General features: G+C 36.9%; 1 protein-coding gene across 9 annotated transcripts in view; it reads left to right on the plus strand.

Annotated features, from left to right (window-relative positions):
- Positions 1-17,027, plus strand: part of FGGY (FGGY carbohydrate kinase domain containing) — a 146,796-nt gene that overhangs the window by 35,584 nt on the left and 94,185 nt on the right. For 4 of the 9 annotated variants that reach the window (XM_087929990.1, XM_087929996.1, XM_087929991.1 and 1 more), the window contains exons 7-8: positions 11,013-11,180; positions 16,789-16,917. The exons of 1 other annotated variant lie outside the window; for it this stretch is intronic. In XM_087929990.1, the coding sequence (XP_087786116.1) occupies positions 11,013-11,180; positions 16,789-16,917 (297 nt within the window). The remainder of the gene's footprint in view (positions 1-11,012; positions 11,181-16,788; positions 16,918-17,027) is intronic. 4 more of the 9 variants (XM_087929993.1, XM_026707187.2, XM_087929998.1 and 1 more) reach the window with 1 other exon arrangement.

The raw sequence follows: 17,027 nt of genomic DNA on the forward strand, positions 1-17,027 counted from the left end.
TACCAAGGAGAGTCAAGGGAGCAGTAAACACTGAAACCCCCCATCCTGTGGGATATTTGTCACGGTTGAAATCTTAATCCAGTTTTCATAGAAGTTCTCTCAGTCAGTAAAAAGATAAATCAAGGAATTTCTAGCCACTATGTATACTATTTGCAAGGGAAAATTAGAGTACAACCATGATAAATTGATATTTTCCTTGGCTTTCATTAAACATGACCCTACATTATGATTCTAATTTATGGCTATGCCCTGGTCAAGTGTTAGATATTATCCCTTTTTTTGTACCTCTTCACAACAGTCTTCCTTAGAGTATGCAAGGAAATGCCACTTTCTAAGTAGTCACCTGTGACAAGGAAGGCATGGTCCCATTTCGAGGTAAGGAAAGTGAAAAGTTAAAGGCTTGCTGTGGCATGTATATTCCAGAAAATATTTAACAAACTGAAAATATTAATAAAAAGCAGCATCAAGTGCCACTGCTTTTCCCCCCACACCAATCCCAACACACCAGGAATGAATAACAACCCTGAAACTACTTGGTAGTAACCATGCAATCTTCTTTTTTTAAAAAATAAAATTTTTATTTTATTTTCAGAGCTGAAATACAAAATAGAAAAGAAAGAAAGAAAGGAAAACTAGAACCATGTGCATAAAGACAAAGTAACAAAGATACGCAATCTACTTTGTCATTTTGTCATCTTGCACCCCTTCTGTGTCGTTCTCCAAAACAATTATGTGAATCACAGATTGCTCACTCTACATAGTACAGAAGGGTATTTGATTTGGACTGGTATACTGCCTGCTGTTTCTAGTAAAAAGTCTGGATTTTGAAAATGTGATTAAGCTGATATAATTTAACATGCTTTGTGAACTCAAGTATAATTATTTTACCAATTTGAGCCAAAGTTTAATGACAGCGTTAATCTCATTAACTACACAGTACTTAAAATGAATTTCCATTTAAGACTGTAATGCTCATTTGGTGAAAATTTTCCAGACTAATTGTAATCAATTTTCCTTGTTCACTTAATGGGCTTTTAATGGTTATGCTAAGCAGCCATGACATGAATGGGAACATTAGCATACATTTTTAAAGAATTACTTATTTTAAAATACCCTTCATAGTTAATCATTTAGATTTTATTTTTCAGCCGTAGTGTAATTGTCTAAAATAAAAGGAAATCAGAAGATACTGGTAATAAATGTATGAAGGTTTCTTGTATTCAATAACTTTTGTATGCTACTTTTTATTTACATTACGTTGAAAATTTTGTATAGGTTGTTCTTCATTTAATGTACCACTAATAAAGAGTAATATCATATAGTAAAATCTCTAACAAATGAGGAAATTTGCATGCTTTAGCAAACTTTGCCCTAAAAGTGAAGGGAATTGTACTGTATATTTCCTGCCTTAGAAGTTGTAGATAGGTTTTAAAGTCAGTTAGCAAGGCATAGATTTATCCATAAGAAAGTACTTCTGGCCAAATTGTTCACAAGAAATCATGACCTATCTGTTGAGCCCAGTTTGTATGGCTGTCCTCCCTCTGGAATATAAATTAGAATCTGCTTCCTGTATTTGTTCACTTAACATGCACAGTTTTGGAAATGGAGGCTGAAACATGAAAACACGGTTGCAGGAATTGGGTATGCCTAGTTTAATAAAAAGGACTAGGGATGACATGATAGCAGTGTCCAATATTTGATGGGCTGCCACAAAGAAGAGGGGATCAACCTATTCCGAAGACACCTGAAGGCAGGACAAGAAGCAATGGATGGAAACTAATTCAGGGAGAGAAGCAACCTGGAATTAGGGAGAAATTTTCTGACACTTGGAACAATTAATCAGTGGAATGACTTGCCTCCAGAAGTTGCAGATGCTCCAAATACTGGAGGCTTTTAAGAAGAGATTGGACAACCATTTGTCTGAAATGGTATATAATTTCCTGCCTTGGCAGGGGTTGGACTAGAAGACCTCCAAGGTCCCTTCCAACTCTGTTACTCTGCTTCACCTATTTTTCCACTTTCCAAAAGTGGGAGAGAAAAATCCCTGTCTGTTGGAAGTACAAACAATGGCTGTTAAAATGACTTCTTTGAATACTCCAGGTTACTTTCATAGGAGAACATTAGATTTTGGCTCTGTTCTTTGATGTCATCTAATATAGTGTTTCTTAAACTGTATTTCATGGAACACAAGCATTCTCTGAATAACTTGACATCTTATTAACATGTTTCTTGAATTGTTTCCAAGATTTAAGCCAACATTTTTGTGGATTTTAGATCTATTCAGTATCAAAGGAACACTCATCATAGTAGAAGGGAAGATATTTGCAGATCTTTCCTTAAATGTTACACTGAAACCATTGAATTAAAAAGTAATCATTGAAGACTTTTGAACAAAAGTTTAGCCCAAATATGAGCTTTTAAATATATTTTTTTCCTCCGACATATCTTTGTGAGACTGGGTTTACAACACTTATTGTTACCAAGACCTATTGAATTGCTGTGTTGATTCCTTCTAATGGTTCCAGTCATTGACAAAATATAAAATCATATGTAAGCTCATGAAACCAATTGCAATTTACAATCTATTATATGTAAAGAAAAATTAAAACATTATTAAAATATAAAATAATTCAATACCTTTTATTCCCCCCTCCCTTTTTAAAAAGAAATAGTCATAGGTATTCCTTATTGAAAAGTTTAGTGCTGTAACAATGATCTTGCCAATTGGGATAAATTTGATTTTGAACAGACCTGTTTACCCCCAGTAGAAAGCAACTGAAAGCTTCAATGCTGGATCAAAAGCAGAGAAATTCCCCTTGTGATAATCGCCTTGGGGTTTTGACCCCCCCCCTTTTTTTTTTTACAATTTTACAGATGCTCTTAAATATTGGTCTTTCAATTTTCCCCTCCTCTGCTTAAATACAATCCTAATAGCAATTACCTTTTGGCAATTATTTCTTTCTACGCTAAAAGGATACTACTTATATGTTTTAGCAGAAATTTGAGCACCCTAATGGCCAAGTTGCCCTGCGGAGGAGAATTTTTTTTTATTTTTTAGCTTAAATAATTTATAAAGCTCAAGCTAGAGTTTGAATACAATATTTATATTGTTCATTTCAAGGACAAGGAAAGCGCTTTCCATTTTAAATTACTAAACCCATATGTGCAAATAAGAAGTTCATTTATATAATTGACAGTTTGAGATAGCAAAACTAGGATACGGTATGTAATAAGCCACAGTTGTACTATGTGGAAATGATAATTAAGTATTTTGAAGCTAATTCTTCTACACTTAAATTGTAAATGTATAAACAAATGTGAGCAATAGATTCCATTAGCTTTTTATGCTATCTCTGATTTTTGTATTTTGCGAGTTCATTTTATCTTACTACATAATGTGGAATGTTGTGGATTTTTTTTTCTACTACAACTTGATTCCAAAGATTTGTGTAGTTGGATGCGTACAAAATGGGCACAGCATACAAGTAATTAATATTGTCTTTATGTATACTTCAGAGAATTTGAGAACAAGTTATTGGATGCAACAGCAAAAGAGATTCAAACTGTCTTTTTCTCCAATTGCCCCGTACAGCGTTTTGGTATTCCCTCTGGGTGCAGAGTTCAATGGGTGATTCTTTTCCCCTATGATTCACTTCCTTCTTTCTAGATGGAACAGAAATCATTCAGAGAGGTTTTCTGGGGCTCAGTAATAATGCAACAGGGAGCAAATAAAAATTTAAAAGCTTGTATAGCGGCCTGCTTGAATAACCATTGGATGTCAAACTGTACGGCTTAGTTGTTCCTGATGAACTAAGATATGCTGGATTTCTATTCATGCATAGTTTCTGTATTTTATTTTCACTTGGCATCATCCAACATCAATATTTTCAATATTTTTGTTTTGTGTTGGAAAATTCAGTCGAATTCAGATATTTATGGAACTGCTCAACCGTAAAACCTACACTACTGTATAGTCGAGATTAAAGTACAATTACCTCAGGAAGTTCAGTGGTTGATTATGTTTACCTAAGAATGAGAAACTTCCATTTTGCAAAGGCAACCAGGCCTATCCAGAAGACACCAAGTGAAGCTCCTCCTGCTTCACCAAAGCCCTGTTGACACTCTGGTTGTTTGCCCATCTTTTGCTTTTTTTTTGGTATCAAATTTATATATACAGAGAGTCCTGGACTGAATAGCCATTTGTTTAATGACCGTTTGAAATTACAATTGTGCTGTAAAAAAGTTACTTAACAACTTCATCCTTATGACTGTCATAGCCTCCCCATGGTTTTATGATCAAAATCCAGAAGTTTGGCAACTAGTATGTATTTATGATGGTTTTAGTGTCTGGGGTCATCAGATCACCATTTATAATTTTCTGTCTCAGTCTCAATCAGAACAGAGCTGGAAGAGACATTGGAGGTCTTCTAATTAACCTCCTGCTCAAGCAGGAAATCCTAGACCAGTGGTGGCTAACCTTTTTGGGCGCAGGCACTTGTGTGCCAGCACCCAGAATGCAATGCGCGGCCTCTCCATGCCTCCTGCGCATGCACACACAATTCCCCACCCCCTTACCTGTACTGCGCCTCACAGCTGATTTTTCGACTAGTTTGAGGCCTTTTTCGGCCTCCCAGAGGCTTGGAAAAAGTCTCTACAAGGATTTTCAGGCCAAATTATAGACCCGTTTCATCACTTCCAGTAATGACAAAATGGGCCTATAATTTGGCCTGAAAAGCCTTGCAGAGGCTTTTTCCAAGCCTCTGGGAGGCCGAAAAAGGCCTCAAACTAGTCGAAAAATCAGCTGTGAGGCGCATGCATGCGCAGTGAAGTAAATTTGCCTGCGGCTCATGTGCCAGCACAAATGGCTCTGCATGCCACTTGTGGCATGCGTGCCATAGGTTTGCCATCACGGCCCTATACCATTTCAGACAGTTGGCTGTCTAGTCTTCTTAAAAACTTCCAGTGATGAAGCACCCATAACTTCTGAAGGCAAAGATGTTCCACTGGTTAATTTTTCTCACTGTTAGGATGTTGCTCCTTAATTCCAGGTTGCTTCTCTCCTTGTTTAGTTCCCATCCATTGTTTCTTGTCCTGCTCTCTGGTGCTTTCAAAAATAAGTTGATCCCCTCTCTGGCTGGCTTCCAACAAGCAGAGCCAACAGGGAAAGCCAGAATTACTTAGCGATGATGTGATGTAGTTTAATGAGCACAGCAAAAGAGGTCATAAAGTTGAGTTCAACTTATTTAACAACTGCTTTGCTTAGCAACAGAAGTTCAGTTTCCAATTGTGGGCATAAGTTGAGGATCCCTGTATTTCTGTTCAGAAAGAGCACTCAAACAAATTATGATTAAAACTATAAAAACTAGATGGCAAACACCCCCTTGAATCAAGCTCAATTCCTGATAATAAGATAGCATATTCATGTAATTCTCTTGGAAACAGTAAGTGCTTTACCACTGCCTTTTTCTGGAATATTTTCAACTTTTTCCTCTAACCCAGGGGTGTCAAACTCAAGTTGTCACATGATGTATCATGATTTTCCTCCCCTTCACTAAACCGAGCGTGGGTGTGTCCACTAAGTGATGCATCGGGCCCACGGGCTGCGAGTTTGACACCCCTGCTCTAACCTATAGCCCTGGGTTTTCTTATGAACTCCCAACCAAGTACCCAGTTTAATTTTTTTCAAGATCAGCCAAGGTCTCTGGTGCTGCTATTTATTTTGATAAGACCGCATAGAAACAGAAAAATAAAAATAAATGCAGTACAGCAGTTTTGAAAAATGTTAGCAGAGGTAAATTAATATATAAACAAAATCAGGTGTCAAGAAGAAATGTTGGCGGTAGATGAAATCTGGCAAGTCAATCTCTTTGCCTCCCTCATATAAAGAGGACATGGCATAGATGTAATGTAGATGTTACTTTGCATCTACAAAGGCTGATATTAGGCTTCAGCCTTAGCTGACTTCTTGATAAATACAGAGAGGAAGAAAGATAAGCTTGACAGAAATATGCAAGAGACATTACTTAGGTTGAAAGGTGATTTACATCCTGGGAAACATAATAATATTTAGAAGTGGCTCATGCAGATGCCTTCCTGATTCACCAAGGTATAAGAAGTTGGGAAAGTACAGCACAATGAACTCACAAGTTTCTGGTTTTCGTGTTTCCATTTTCTCTCTTTTTTTTCCTCTTGATGGCTAGCTTCTTTAAGCAGATCTCAATCTGAGCAAGTTACATTTTTCCTAACATTATTGCATTGCTACTTTTCTTAAAATACAAATCATGATGTTGCTGTTGGTTTCCCCAATGCTGGCTACCACACAACCCAAAACTACGTAGATTTGGAAACATCAATTAAAAACAGTTTTTAAAAGTTTATTTTTGCAGAGGCAAGAGTTACAGCCCCATCCAGATTCCAAATGAGAGGGGTAGAGCTCCTACAAAGACAGGTGATGGCAGGGAAATTATTTGCTTTGGTAGAATGTTTTCATCTTGGAGAACAGATATCTAGATGTCTGGTGAAAGACATCTTCTAAGGTAGAGATCTTAGGGACATAATTGATATGGATTCTGATAACAGACACTTCTATGAAGGATGCTCAGCTGAAGAGTCTTTAATATGTGACCCCTGGTTGCATGTAATTAAGTTCAGATCTGAACCTCTGAATTGTTTGAAGGAATACTAAGTGATGACAGTGACCTAAATAATTAGGAGAGAAGAATTTGCATTGTATATTCCATATTATCATATGTATTATAGCAAGAGTCTTTATTGGGAGTTTATTTCTCTTATGGTTTTGGATGAAAGCCCATAGTTGTTCTTCTGTAGACTTAAATCAGCTAGTTGCATGTTTTACTAAAGCTCTGTATTAATTGTGATTTTATTTTAATTGTGATTTTATTTTATTTCAAAATGACCAGCTTAGTTCAGTATAATACTTGTTTTATAGCTGTCTTTCGCAGTACTCTTTTCAAATTTGGATACTGTCCTCTTTGTAAAAAAATTACCAGTCTACATGGACAGATTACCTATCTAGAATCTCTAAACTGTGCTCTCCAAGCAGAAATTAGGTGCCCAATCCAGACATCTATTGAGCTGCCGTGCTACCAGCCCCCACTACCATAAAGATCCTACAGGAAAAGGGCAGTATGGACAACCATGGGATCTGGCAGGGTGAGAGCTGTGGACCATAAACACAAAACTTTTGCTGTGTCCATGCATAACAGATACAATGTCCTTGCTGACCTTAATAGGGACACTAAAGTGACAGGTCAAGGTACTTGTGATAATGATAACTTAAGTAAGCCAGGGATCATGGTCCTAGAAGAAGAACTTACTTTGGAAAGGAGAAAGTGTGAATCAGATATTATGCACCAGTCACACAAGAAGAGCAAGGCATCCAAAAAGAGAAGCCACCTTCTGGTTGGGGACTCAATTGTAAGGGATGTAAATTTAGGAAAGAATACTGAGGTTTTGAAAGAGGTCAGATGTCTACCAGGTGCTACTGCCAGCAGAGACAAGAAGCGTATTCTTAAGATAGTCAAGAATGCCAGCAAGGGCTGTGATGTTGACGCTATTATACATCTTGGTACAACTGATCTGTCCCAGAAGGATCTACTTTCTGTTCAGAAAGACTTCCAGAGCTTGGGGTATGAACTTAGTAATATGGACTGTAGGCTTATCTTTTCAGAGGTTCTACCACTATACAACGAACAAAAAGGGAAAGGGCAGCGTATAGCAGAATTTAATGTGTGGCTAAAGGAGTGGTGTCAAAGGGAAGGCTTTGGTTTTATTAGTCATGATGTCTGCAGCTGGTCCAATAAAAACTGTACAAAAGAGATGGTTTGCATCCATCAAAGAAAGGGACTGAGTTACTTGGCATTAAATTCACAGATTTCCTGGATAAACATTTAAACTGAACAGCGGGGACAGAGAATTAATGGATTCAGAACATCTCTGTCCCCAGCAACCTAAAACTGATAAGGATAACAGTGCATGCAAAATAGATGTTTTTGCAGGTAAGATTATCAACCTTGATGCCAACCAAAACCAAGCACTTAATAGTGAGTGCCATACCATGTGCACTAATCAAACAGGTGGCAAGAAAGTAGGGGCAGGCAGGCACAACACAGGTTATGTAGACAGGAAACACAGTGTCAGACATGAAGCTCTCAAGTGCCTATATACAAATGCACAAAGTCTGGGGAACAAGCAGGGTGAATTTGAACTACGAATACATGAAGGTAAATATGATATAGTTGGGATAACAGAAACTTGGCGGGATGAAAACTGGAATATATTGGTAGAAGGATACAAACTATTCAAAAAAAACCCAGACCCCATCAAAGAGGAGGTGGAGTTGCACTGTATGTAAAGGACCACTATATTGCTACAGAAATGCATGAAACCAAAGATGAAAACCTAGTGTGCATATGGGTCAATATAAAAGAAAAAAAGAATGACATGGCCATAGACGTATATTGTAGGCTACTCAATCAAGCAGAAAAAATAGATGTCCTTTTTGCCAGCCAACTAACAAACATATGCAGGAAACACACAACAATAGTAATGGGAGACTTCAATTATTCTGACATCAATTGGAAAACTCATTCTGCACCAAGTGAGAAATCAAATAAGTTCCTTACCAACCTAGCTGACAACTTTATTGTCCAAAAGGTAGAGGGTGAAACTAGAGGGACAGCCATACTGGACTTAATTCTTATAAACAGAGAAGAAGTGATAGAGGGAGTTGAAACTGCAGGAACCTTGGGTGAGAGTGACCATGTCATACTAGAATTCACAAACACAAGCAACAGAACATAATGACACCAGAATCTTGGATATTAAAAGAGCTGATTTCAATAAACTCAGAGAGAACTTGGGAAAGATTCCATGGATAAAAATCCTAAAGGGGAAAACAACTCAAGAATTTTGGGAAACTCTAAAAAGTATGATCATAGAAGCCCAGACCAGCACAATACCACTGAGAAAGAAAAACAAGAAATCCAAGAAGAAACCAGCATTGGCTACACAAAGATCTCATTGGCAAATTGAAAGAAAAAAAGGACAAGTACAAAAAGGATATACAACAAAGACAGACTATCAGCAGATAGCCAGAATCTGCAAAGACGAAGTCAGGATAGCAAAGGCTCAGAACGAACAAAGACTTGCAACAAAAGTCAAAGATAATAAAAAAAGTTTCTTCCAACATATAAATAACAAGAAAAAGAATCAAGGAAACAGTCGGTCCACTAAAGAGAGAAGATGGCAAGGAAGTAACAGGCAACAGAGAGAAAGCAGAACTGCTTAACTCATTTTTGCATCCATCTTCATTCAAAAAGAAACTATAGCTCAACTCACCAAAAACATAACTGTAAAAGACAGACCAGAAATAAAAGTTAAATAAGCAAAAAAATAGTAAGAGAACACCTGTCTGATCTTGAAAACAAATCACCGGGGCCTGATGGATTACATCCCAGAGTTTTAAAGGAGCTGGCAGAGGTCATCTCAGAACCACTGCACCATATCTTTCAAAAATCCTGGAGCACCAGGGAACTACCAGAGGACTGGAAAAGAGCTGATGTGGTTCCCATCTTCAAAAAAGGAAAAAAAAAACAGACCCAAGAAACTATAGACCAATCAGCCTAACATCAATACCCGGGAAGATACTGGAAAAGATAATAAAAAAACAGATCTGCCAACATCTAGAAACAAGTAAAGTAATAACTAGCAGTCAGCACAGGTTTGTTAAAAACAGATCATGCCAAACCAATCTTATTTCATTCTTCAACACAGTGACTAAATTAGTAGACCAGCAAAATACTGTGGACATAATATATTTAGATTTCAGCAAGGCATTCAATAAAGTAGACCACAACCTACTTCTTAGTAAGCTAGAAAAAAGTGGAATAGATAGCACCACCACTAGATGGATTCGCAACTGGCTGGCAAACCATACTCAACGAGTAGTCCTTAATGGGTCTAAGTCTACATGGAGGGAAGTAAGCAGTGGGGTACCACAAGGTTCCGTCTTAGGCCCAGTACTCTTCAATATCTTCATTAATGACTTAGATGAAGGAATAGAAGGGGAACTTACCAAATCTGCAGATGATACTAAGCTGGCAGGAATAGCTAACATCCAAGAAGATAGGCTCAAGATCCAGATGGATCTTGACAGACTAGAACACTGAGCCGTAATCTAATAAAATGAAATTCAATATAGAGAAAAGTAAAGTCCTACACTTAGGCAAGAAAAATCAAAAGTACACATATAGACTGGGTGAAACCAGGCTCAATAGCAGTAACTGTGAGAGGGATCTTGGAGTCTTAGTGGACAAGCAGCTAAATATGAGCCAGCAGTGTGCAACAGCCACCAAAAAAGCTAATGCAATCCTAAGTTGTATTAACAGAGGGATACAGTCAAGATCAAGGGAAGTACTAATACCACTCTATAAAGCCTTAGTAAGACCACACCTAGAGTACTGCATCCAGTTTTGGTCACCACATTATAAAAAGATGTTGAGACTCTAGAAAAAATACAAAGAACAACCAGGATGATTAGGGGACTGGAGGCTAAAACATACAACGAATGGTTGCAGGAACTAGGCTTGGCTAGTCTAGTAAAGAGAAGGACCAGGGGAGACATGATAGCGGTCTTCCAATATTTGAGGGGCTGCCACAGGAGGAAGGGGTCAAGCTATTTTCTAAAGCTTCTGTAGGCCAGACAAGGAATAATGGATGGAAACTGAACAAGGAGAGATTTAACCTGGAAACAAGGAGAAATTTTCTGACAGTGAGAACAATCAACCAATGGAACAGCTTGCCCTCGGAAGTTGTGGGAGCGCCATCACTTGAGACTTTCAAGAAGAGATTGGACTGCCATTTGTCAGAAATGATGTAGAGTCTCCCACTTGGGCAGGGGGGCGGGTTGGACTAGAAGACCTACAAGGCTCCTTCCAACTCTGATTATCTGTATCTGTAATTAGATACTGTCTTCTAATATCCATTTGTAGGAAGGAACAACCTTTCCAAGACTTATGAATGTGCCTACTCCTGTCTTGATGCTTTGACACTGAGGCTTCTTCTTGTGATTGTGAAGCTATTTCTTTACCCGTATTTGGGTGCTCAACTCTGCCCATCAGAATGTTGCTTGGATGCTCAGTGTTCCAGATACTCAATAGGTAGGTAGATAGAAGTAAATATTGAAACCCACATGCAGAGCAAAGTGACTGGTATTTACCATCTTTATTTCAAAGAGTACATAACCTCTGCTGGGCTATTTTTTTTTCTCATATTCTAACAATAAAAAAACACACAAGGCATAAAACTTCTATGAGAAATTAAACCATTGTCACTTCTAACAATCACACAAAATAAATATCAAGTTTGAACTGATGTTAAGACTTGAAGGATTAATATCAACACTGATAAATGGACCAGTGTTGCACTGTGAACTAGTACTACTCCTGCTTTGAAAAAATTAGTGACACATCCTTAAATTTATATAATTCTTAAGTGAACCGTATATAATTCTGACACAATATGATATAAGGTACCTCAATGTGGTTTCCAAAGTCACTGATCATGGAAACCCTACCTAAAGTTTCTACTGTCTTTCTCTCTAAAGAAAGCAGAATCCACTGATCAAAATTATTAAGTCGCTATCCAGCAATTAGGAGATTTCATTATTATTCCTATATATATATATATATACCTATGGTTGACAAGTACCAAAATAGGTAGATCTTAACAAATCAAATTCGGAACAAACCCTGAATAGTATTTTGTATGGCTGTTGTGGTCAGGATGGTGAAATACATTTGTGTGTGTTCAGCAAAAAATAACAAAAATGTTTTGACTTTATAAAAGAATAAGTCTTCATGAAAGAATATTGGAGCGCAATACAAAACCACACATAGTCATCTGATAATTACCAGCATTACAATTACCCATGGTAACTGGATGGATAAAAGAGTGACAATATGGCTAATATGAAAGCAACATATGTACAATATGTTCTCTTTATTTTGTTCTAACTATTTGTAATGGGGAGAACATCTTGTATTTACTGTTACAAATAAATAAGCAGGGAACATACATAATATATAAGCAATGAAGCAACAGAAAGAAAGTAAATTGAAAAGCATAAATATTAATTTTTTACACAATAAAAAGCCCGGACAATAAGTAGGTCCTTGATTCTAAAACAAACAAACAAAATAAATATCACACGTGTTCTCTGGGAAGGTTTTCAGAGTTGCAAGGCTACCAGCCTTATTTTTCTGGTTAGCTTTTCATATTTTATATTATGGCACCAATAAGAGCCTTAGGAATTGATTTAACTTTAAAGTAAAAATATATGGAAAGAGCTATTCCTTTAGATACTGTAGAGTTAAACCATAAGTGAATTTACTAATAGAAGTAGGATTCTGAAATGAGACCAGAAGTGATTTCGTGTTGGTATAGATGCCATAATTCTGGAGTAATATAATCATATAGGCTGGATAGAATCAGTATTCTTATTGCCTTATTTATATTAACAAGCTTCTGGAACATCTTTAGGAGCAGCCCCTTGAATAACACATTACGATAATCCAGTCATAAGCATGGATTAGTTGGCTTACCAACTCACACTTCTTATAAAGGACTTTGTGCTACAGAGGGATATTTGTGCCTTCAACAATCAAGGTCTATCTGGAAACACGTCATTCTTCACTGAATCATCTTCCAGTTCAGGTGTTTTATGGGTTCCCTATCTTTCCTTGTTAAATGAACTGGAGCGATAGATTTATTTATCTAGCTGACAGATAATTGCATTGCCTTGATTACTTCATTGTAACAAGCATAGGATCACTACACATAGCTGTGGCTTGAATTCACATTCCCTTGCAGTGCTTAAGAGATTTACAGCATTCTGTAGTGTATAGAATTGATCATTTGCTCATTTGCTCAGAAAGGAAAATCATCTAAAAAATTTCAGTATTTCTCAGAGGCTGCCTGCTCAATTTCCCCCTTATTTTCATGTTTTTTAAAAAAGTAAAATTATATAGCTAAGTTTTGATAAAACAAGGCAAATACATTCTTCGAATGTGATTTTTTTTTTTATTCACTTGCAAGAAATAGTTTAGTCATATAGAGAGAATGCCCCTGGGCAGGTATGGAGAAGCATAATGAATGGCATTGGTGTAAGCTAGATTTAAATGTATTTTGTTCTTTTTACTCCATGCTCTAATCTTTTTTGTTTCTTGTTCAAGAGCCAATTTGGTCTAGTGACACTAGACTAGGCTAGCCTAGACACTAGGCTATATAAACCAACAGACTCTGATTTCTAATCTTGCCTTAGGCATGAAAGCTGGCAGGGTGATTTGGGCCAATCACTTTTTCTCAGCCCACAAAGTCAGACTCAGGCAACTAGCCAGTCAGTTAATTCTTATCAACACTTGGCTGATCTAAAAAAAGTGGACCCTACACTTAAGGCGAAAACTAGGACCAAAAATACTATTATTTCTCATCCTTTTTTGAAACTTGCAGAATGTTGCTTGTGACATTAGTTGTTTCTCAGAGGCCTTCCCTTAATTCTGAAAAAAAGACCTCTAAAGCTAGAAACACTATATCCAAAATTCTATTATTTTGCCACCATATTTTGGTAAAGATAACTTAAAGAACTGCAAAATAGGTATTGTAGATGGCACAGGTCCTTGACTGCCCATTTCTGCTTAACTTAGATCTAACCATAATGAATTGAAACCAAATGTAAGACTTTAATTGTGGTCCTATAACATATTACTATATATTTTCACTGAGAAAAGCTACTCAAAGTCAGTGGGGTTTACACTAAGACAAACACACCGTAGGGTTTCTGTAAGCGCCACTTTAACTTAACAAGTGACCTATTCTTTTCAGATTCTTTTGGGATGGAGCAAATTTTAGTTCCACATAAATGGCTCTAGTTCTGCACAACAAATTAAAAGCATTGCTTGAATAAGTGGACACCTCATGGTTGAATCAACTGGACCCCTTTGCTGGATTTTTCTTTTGTTGTTTTTAAAGTCAAGTGTATAGTGAAGTGTATCATGTTATTAAATATTAAGATAACTTTGGATCCTATGATTTACTTGGTCAGGTTAACCAGAGATTTGCCTGGTAAATAATTGGTTACCTTGGCAACTTCCTGGAAAGGTGGGAGGTGATTGGCATTATAGCACCTACGTTTTCTTTAAGCAAAACACAAGCCAAGCAAATTCCTCAGGCAGAGTTTAGGCAAGAATAAAGGAAAAGGAAACAGTTCAGACAGCTTTTTCCTTTGGTAAACTTGCTTTTCACTTCACAGGGTGAAAGGAGCCTTTTCAAAAAATGAGATGTCAGCCATGAAAAAGAGATGGCATAAGTGAAGGTTTCACTGAAAGAAGGTCTCTGTCTCAAACAACTGAATGAGAACCCTCAATTTAATATATATCCAAGTTAAGATTACTTTTAGGTATCTGTGTTGGAGAATCACTCCTAAAATATTAAAATTTATTTATTTTATTTTATTTGGTTTGTCAATTGCTTACAAGATAATAGGTATAATTAAAACATAGTTATGAATACATGGATACATATAAGAAAAATAAAAGAAACAATAGGACAGGGATGGTAGGCACGTTGGTGCGCTTATGCATGCTCCCTACAGACCTCTTAGGAAAGGGGTGAGGTCAATAGTAGAAAGTCTAAGGTTAAAATTTTTGGGGTTTGGGGAAGAAACCACAGAGTCAGTTAGAGTATTCCAGACATTGATCACTCTGTTGCTGAAGTCGTATTTCTTGCAAGCAAGTTTGGTGCGATTAACCTTGAGTTTGTTTCTATTATTTGCTCTTGTACTGTTATGGTTGAAGTTGAAGTATTCATTGACAGGTAGGACATTGCAATGTATGATTTTATATACTATACTTAGATCGGACTGAAGGCGGTGTAGTTCTAGGTTTTCTAGGTCTAGAATTTCAAGTCTGGTGGCATAAGGTATTCTGCAACGAGTAGAGGAGTGAAGAACTCTTCTTGTGAAATATTTCTGAACGTTCTCAACTGTGTTAATATCAGATACGTAATATGGGTTCCAGACTGATCAGTTGTATTCGAGTATTGGTCTTGCAAATGTTTTGTATGCTCTAGTTAGTAGTGTAATATTACCAGAGAAAAAGCTAGGTAAGATTAGGTTAACAACTCTTAATGCCTTTTTGGCTATGTAGTTACAATGGGCTCTAGCACTTAAATCATTAGAGATGAGTACTCCAAGATCCTTGGTAGAGTTTGGATCATCAACAAGGTCTTGACTATTCAGCCTGTATTTTATTTTCTGATTTTTTTGCCAATATGTAAGACAGAGCATTTATTTGTTGAGATTTGAAGTTGCCATTTGTTTGACCATTCTGATACATAGTCAAGGTCTTTTTGAAGGGTAGCAGTATTGTCTGTAGTGTTGAATAGCTTTACATCGTCAGCGAAGAGAACGCAGTTGCTCTTGATATGATCACATAGGTCATTTATGTAGAGTATGAAGAGAGTTGGTCCTAGAACACTGCTTTGGGGGTCACCACTGTTGACAGGTACAGAATTTGATAGGACGTTCCCAATTTTGACCATTTGTTGTCTGTTTGACAGGAATGCTTCTATCCTCTTATGCAGGTGTCCAGAGATACCATAAGATTTTAGTTTTAGGAGTATAATGGCCAAATTAGAAGTCTGCTTTTAGTGCATTTATAGCGCATTTGTTCTTCTTTGTCCTGAAGACAGACTTATTCTGCCTATTGTACAGATCTTAAGGTATATTTTTTTCTAGTAAACCCAGTGTAATCTCAAACTTTTGGGGATGTTAGCATTGGTTGGGCTGTTTTCATCTTCTCTGGAAATGAGGCATTCACTGAGGAGAATATGATTCCCACTCCTTGTTTGCTGACTCCATGTAGCATGTGGGTAGAAAAGCCTCCATATATTTAGCAAAATTATTTGGATGTGTATATTATTTTTGCTTGCTCTCTCAGATCTTTCAAGACAGTATGATCATAAAAGTCAATCTCATCTTTTTCTAAAATGCCAGAGGTTCAGAATCCCTTCAGGATAGGGGAATATACTGTACTGTCCATTAACTTGCATGTTTATGATCTGAAAAAGTAAAAGCAAAAATAAAAACAAAAGCAGGAACTTTCCGCCATCATGTATTAATATTTGAGAGATCTTGAATATGATCTGCCAATGGGTGATCCCACTTATAAAAAAAAAATTACAAAACTAACTTTTTAAAATTTTAACCAGTGTTTCTTACACTTTTTTTCTTTCAGGACCCTTTTCCACTTTTAAAAATCAGGGAAAATGTCTAGGTAGTGTTTATTTACATGGGTTACATTTATCAATATTTCTTGTATTAAATTTAAATTTGATGCTTTTGCTGCCACTATTGCTTCTCACAATTGTTTGCTCGGATTTTAATATTATGTACATTAGAATACTCTATGCACTACATTATTTTTCAACATAAACTGGCAAATAATGTTAATTTTGGACCTCTGAGTGGATTTTGAGGGACTTCCCAGGAATCCTCAGGCCGCACTTCAAGAAACACCCAGCTAGACTTTTTGTTCCTTTGGCCCAGTTCCTTTGCCATGATTAATATCTTATGTATATATGTTTGAGAATAAACTGCAGTATTACATCTGCTAAATAAAAAATAAGTTGTCTCAGGATAGGGACATAGTGAACTATGATTTGTCTCAGCATTGTAAGCCTTTGCTCCCCCCCACCCTTGTTTCTGCTTAGGAAATGAAGTTCTCCCTCCAGGAACTCCAGTTGGAAATGGATTAACAGCGGAAGCTGCAGAAGATCTTGGTCTGTCTAAGGGGATTGCTGTAGCTGCCTCACTTATTGATGCACATGCTGGAGGATTAGGTACTCTGTGATATGATTGTTGGTTTTGTCAGGCTGTTGCATCATAGAATAGGATCGTTCTGCATTTTAAGTTAGATCGACTAAACCAGGGATGTCAAACTTGCGTCGTC

The sequence above is a fragment of the Pseudonaja textilis genome, chromosome 3, assembly GCF_049901715.1.
Source record: "Pseudonaja textilis isolate UNSWEBS1 chromosome 3, rPseTex1.2, whole genome shotgun sequence".
Lineage (NCBI taxonomy): Eukaryota > Metazoa > Chordata > Lepidosauria > Squamata > Elapidae > Pseudonaja > Pseudonaja textilis.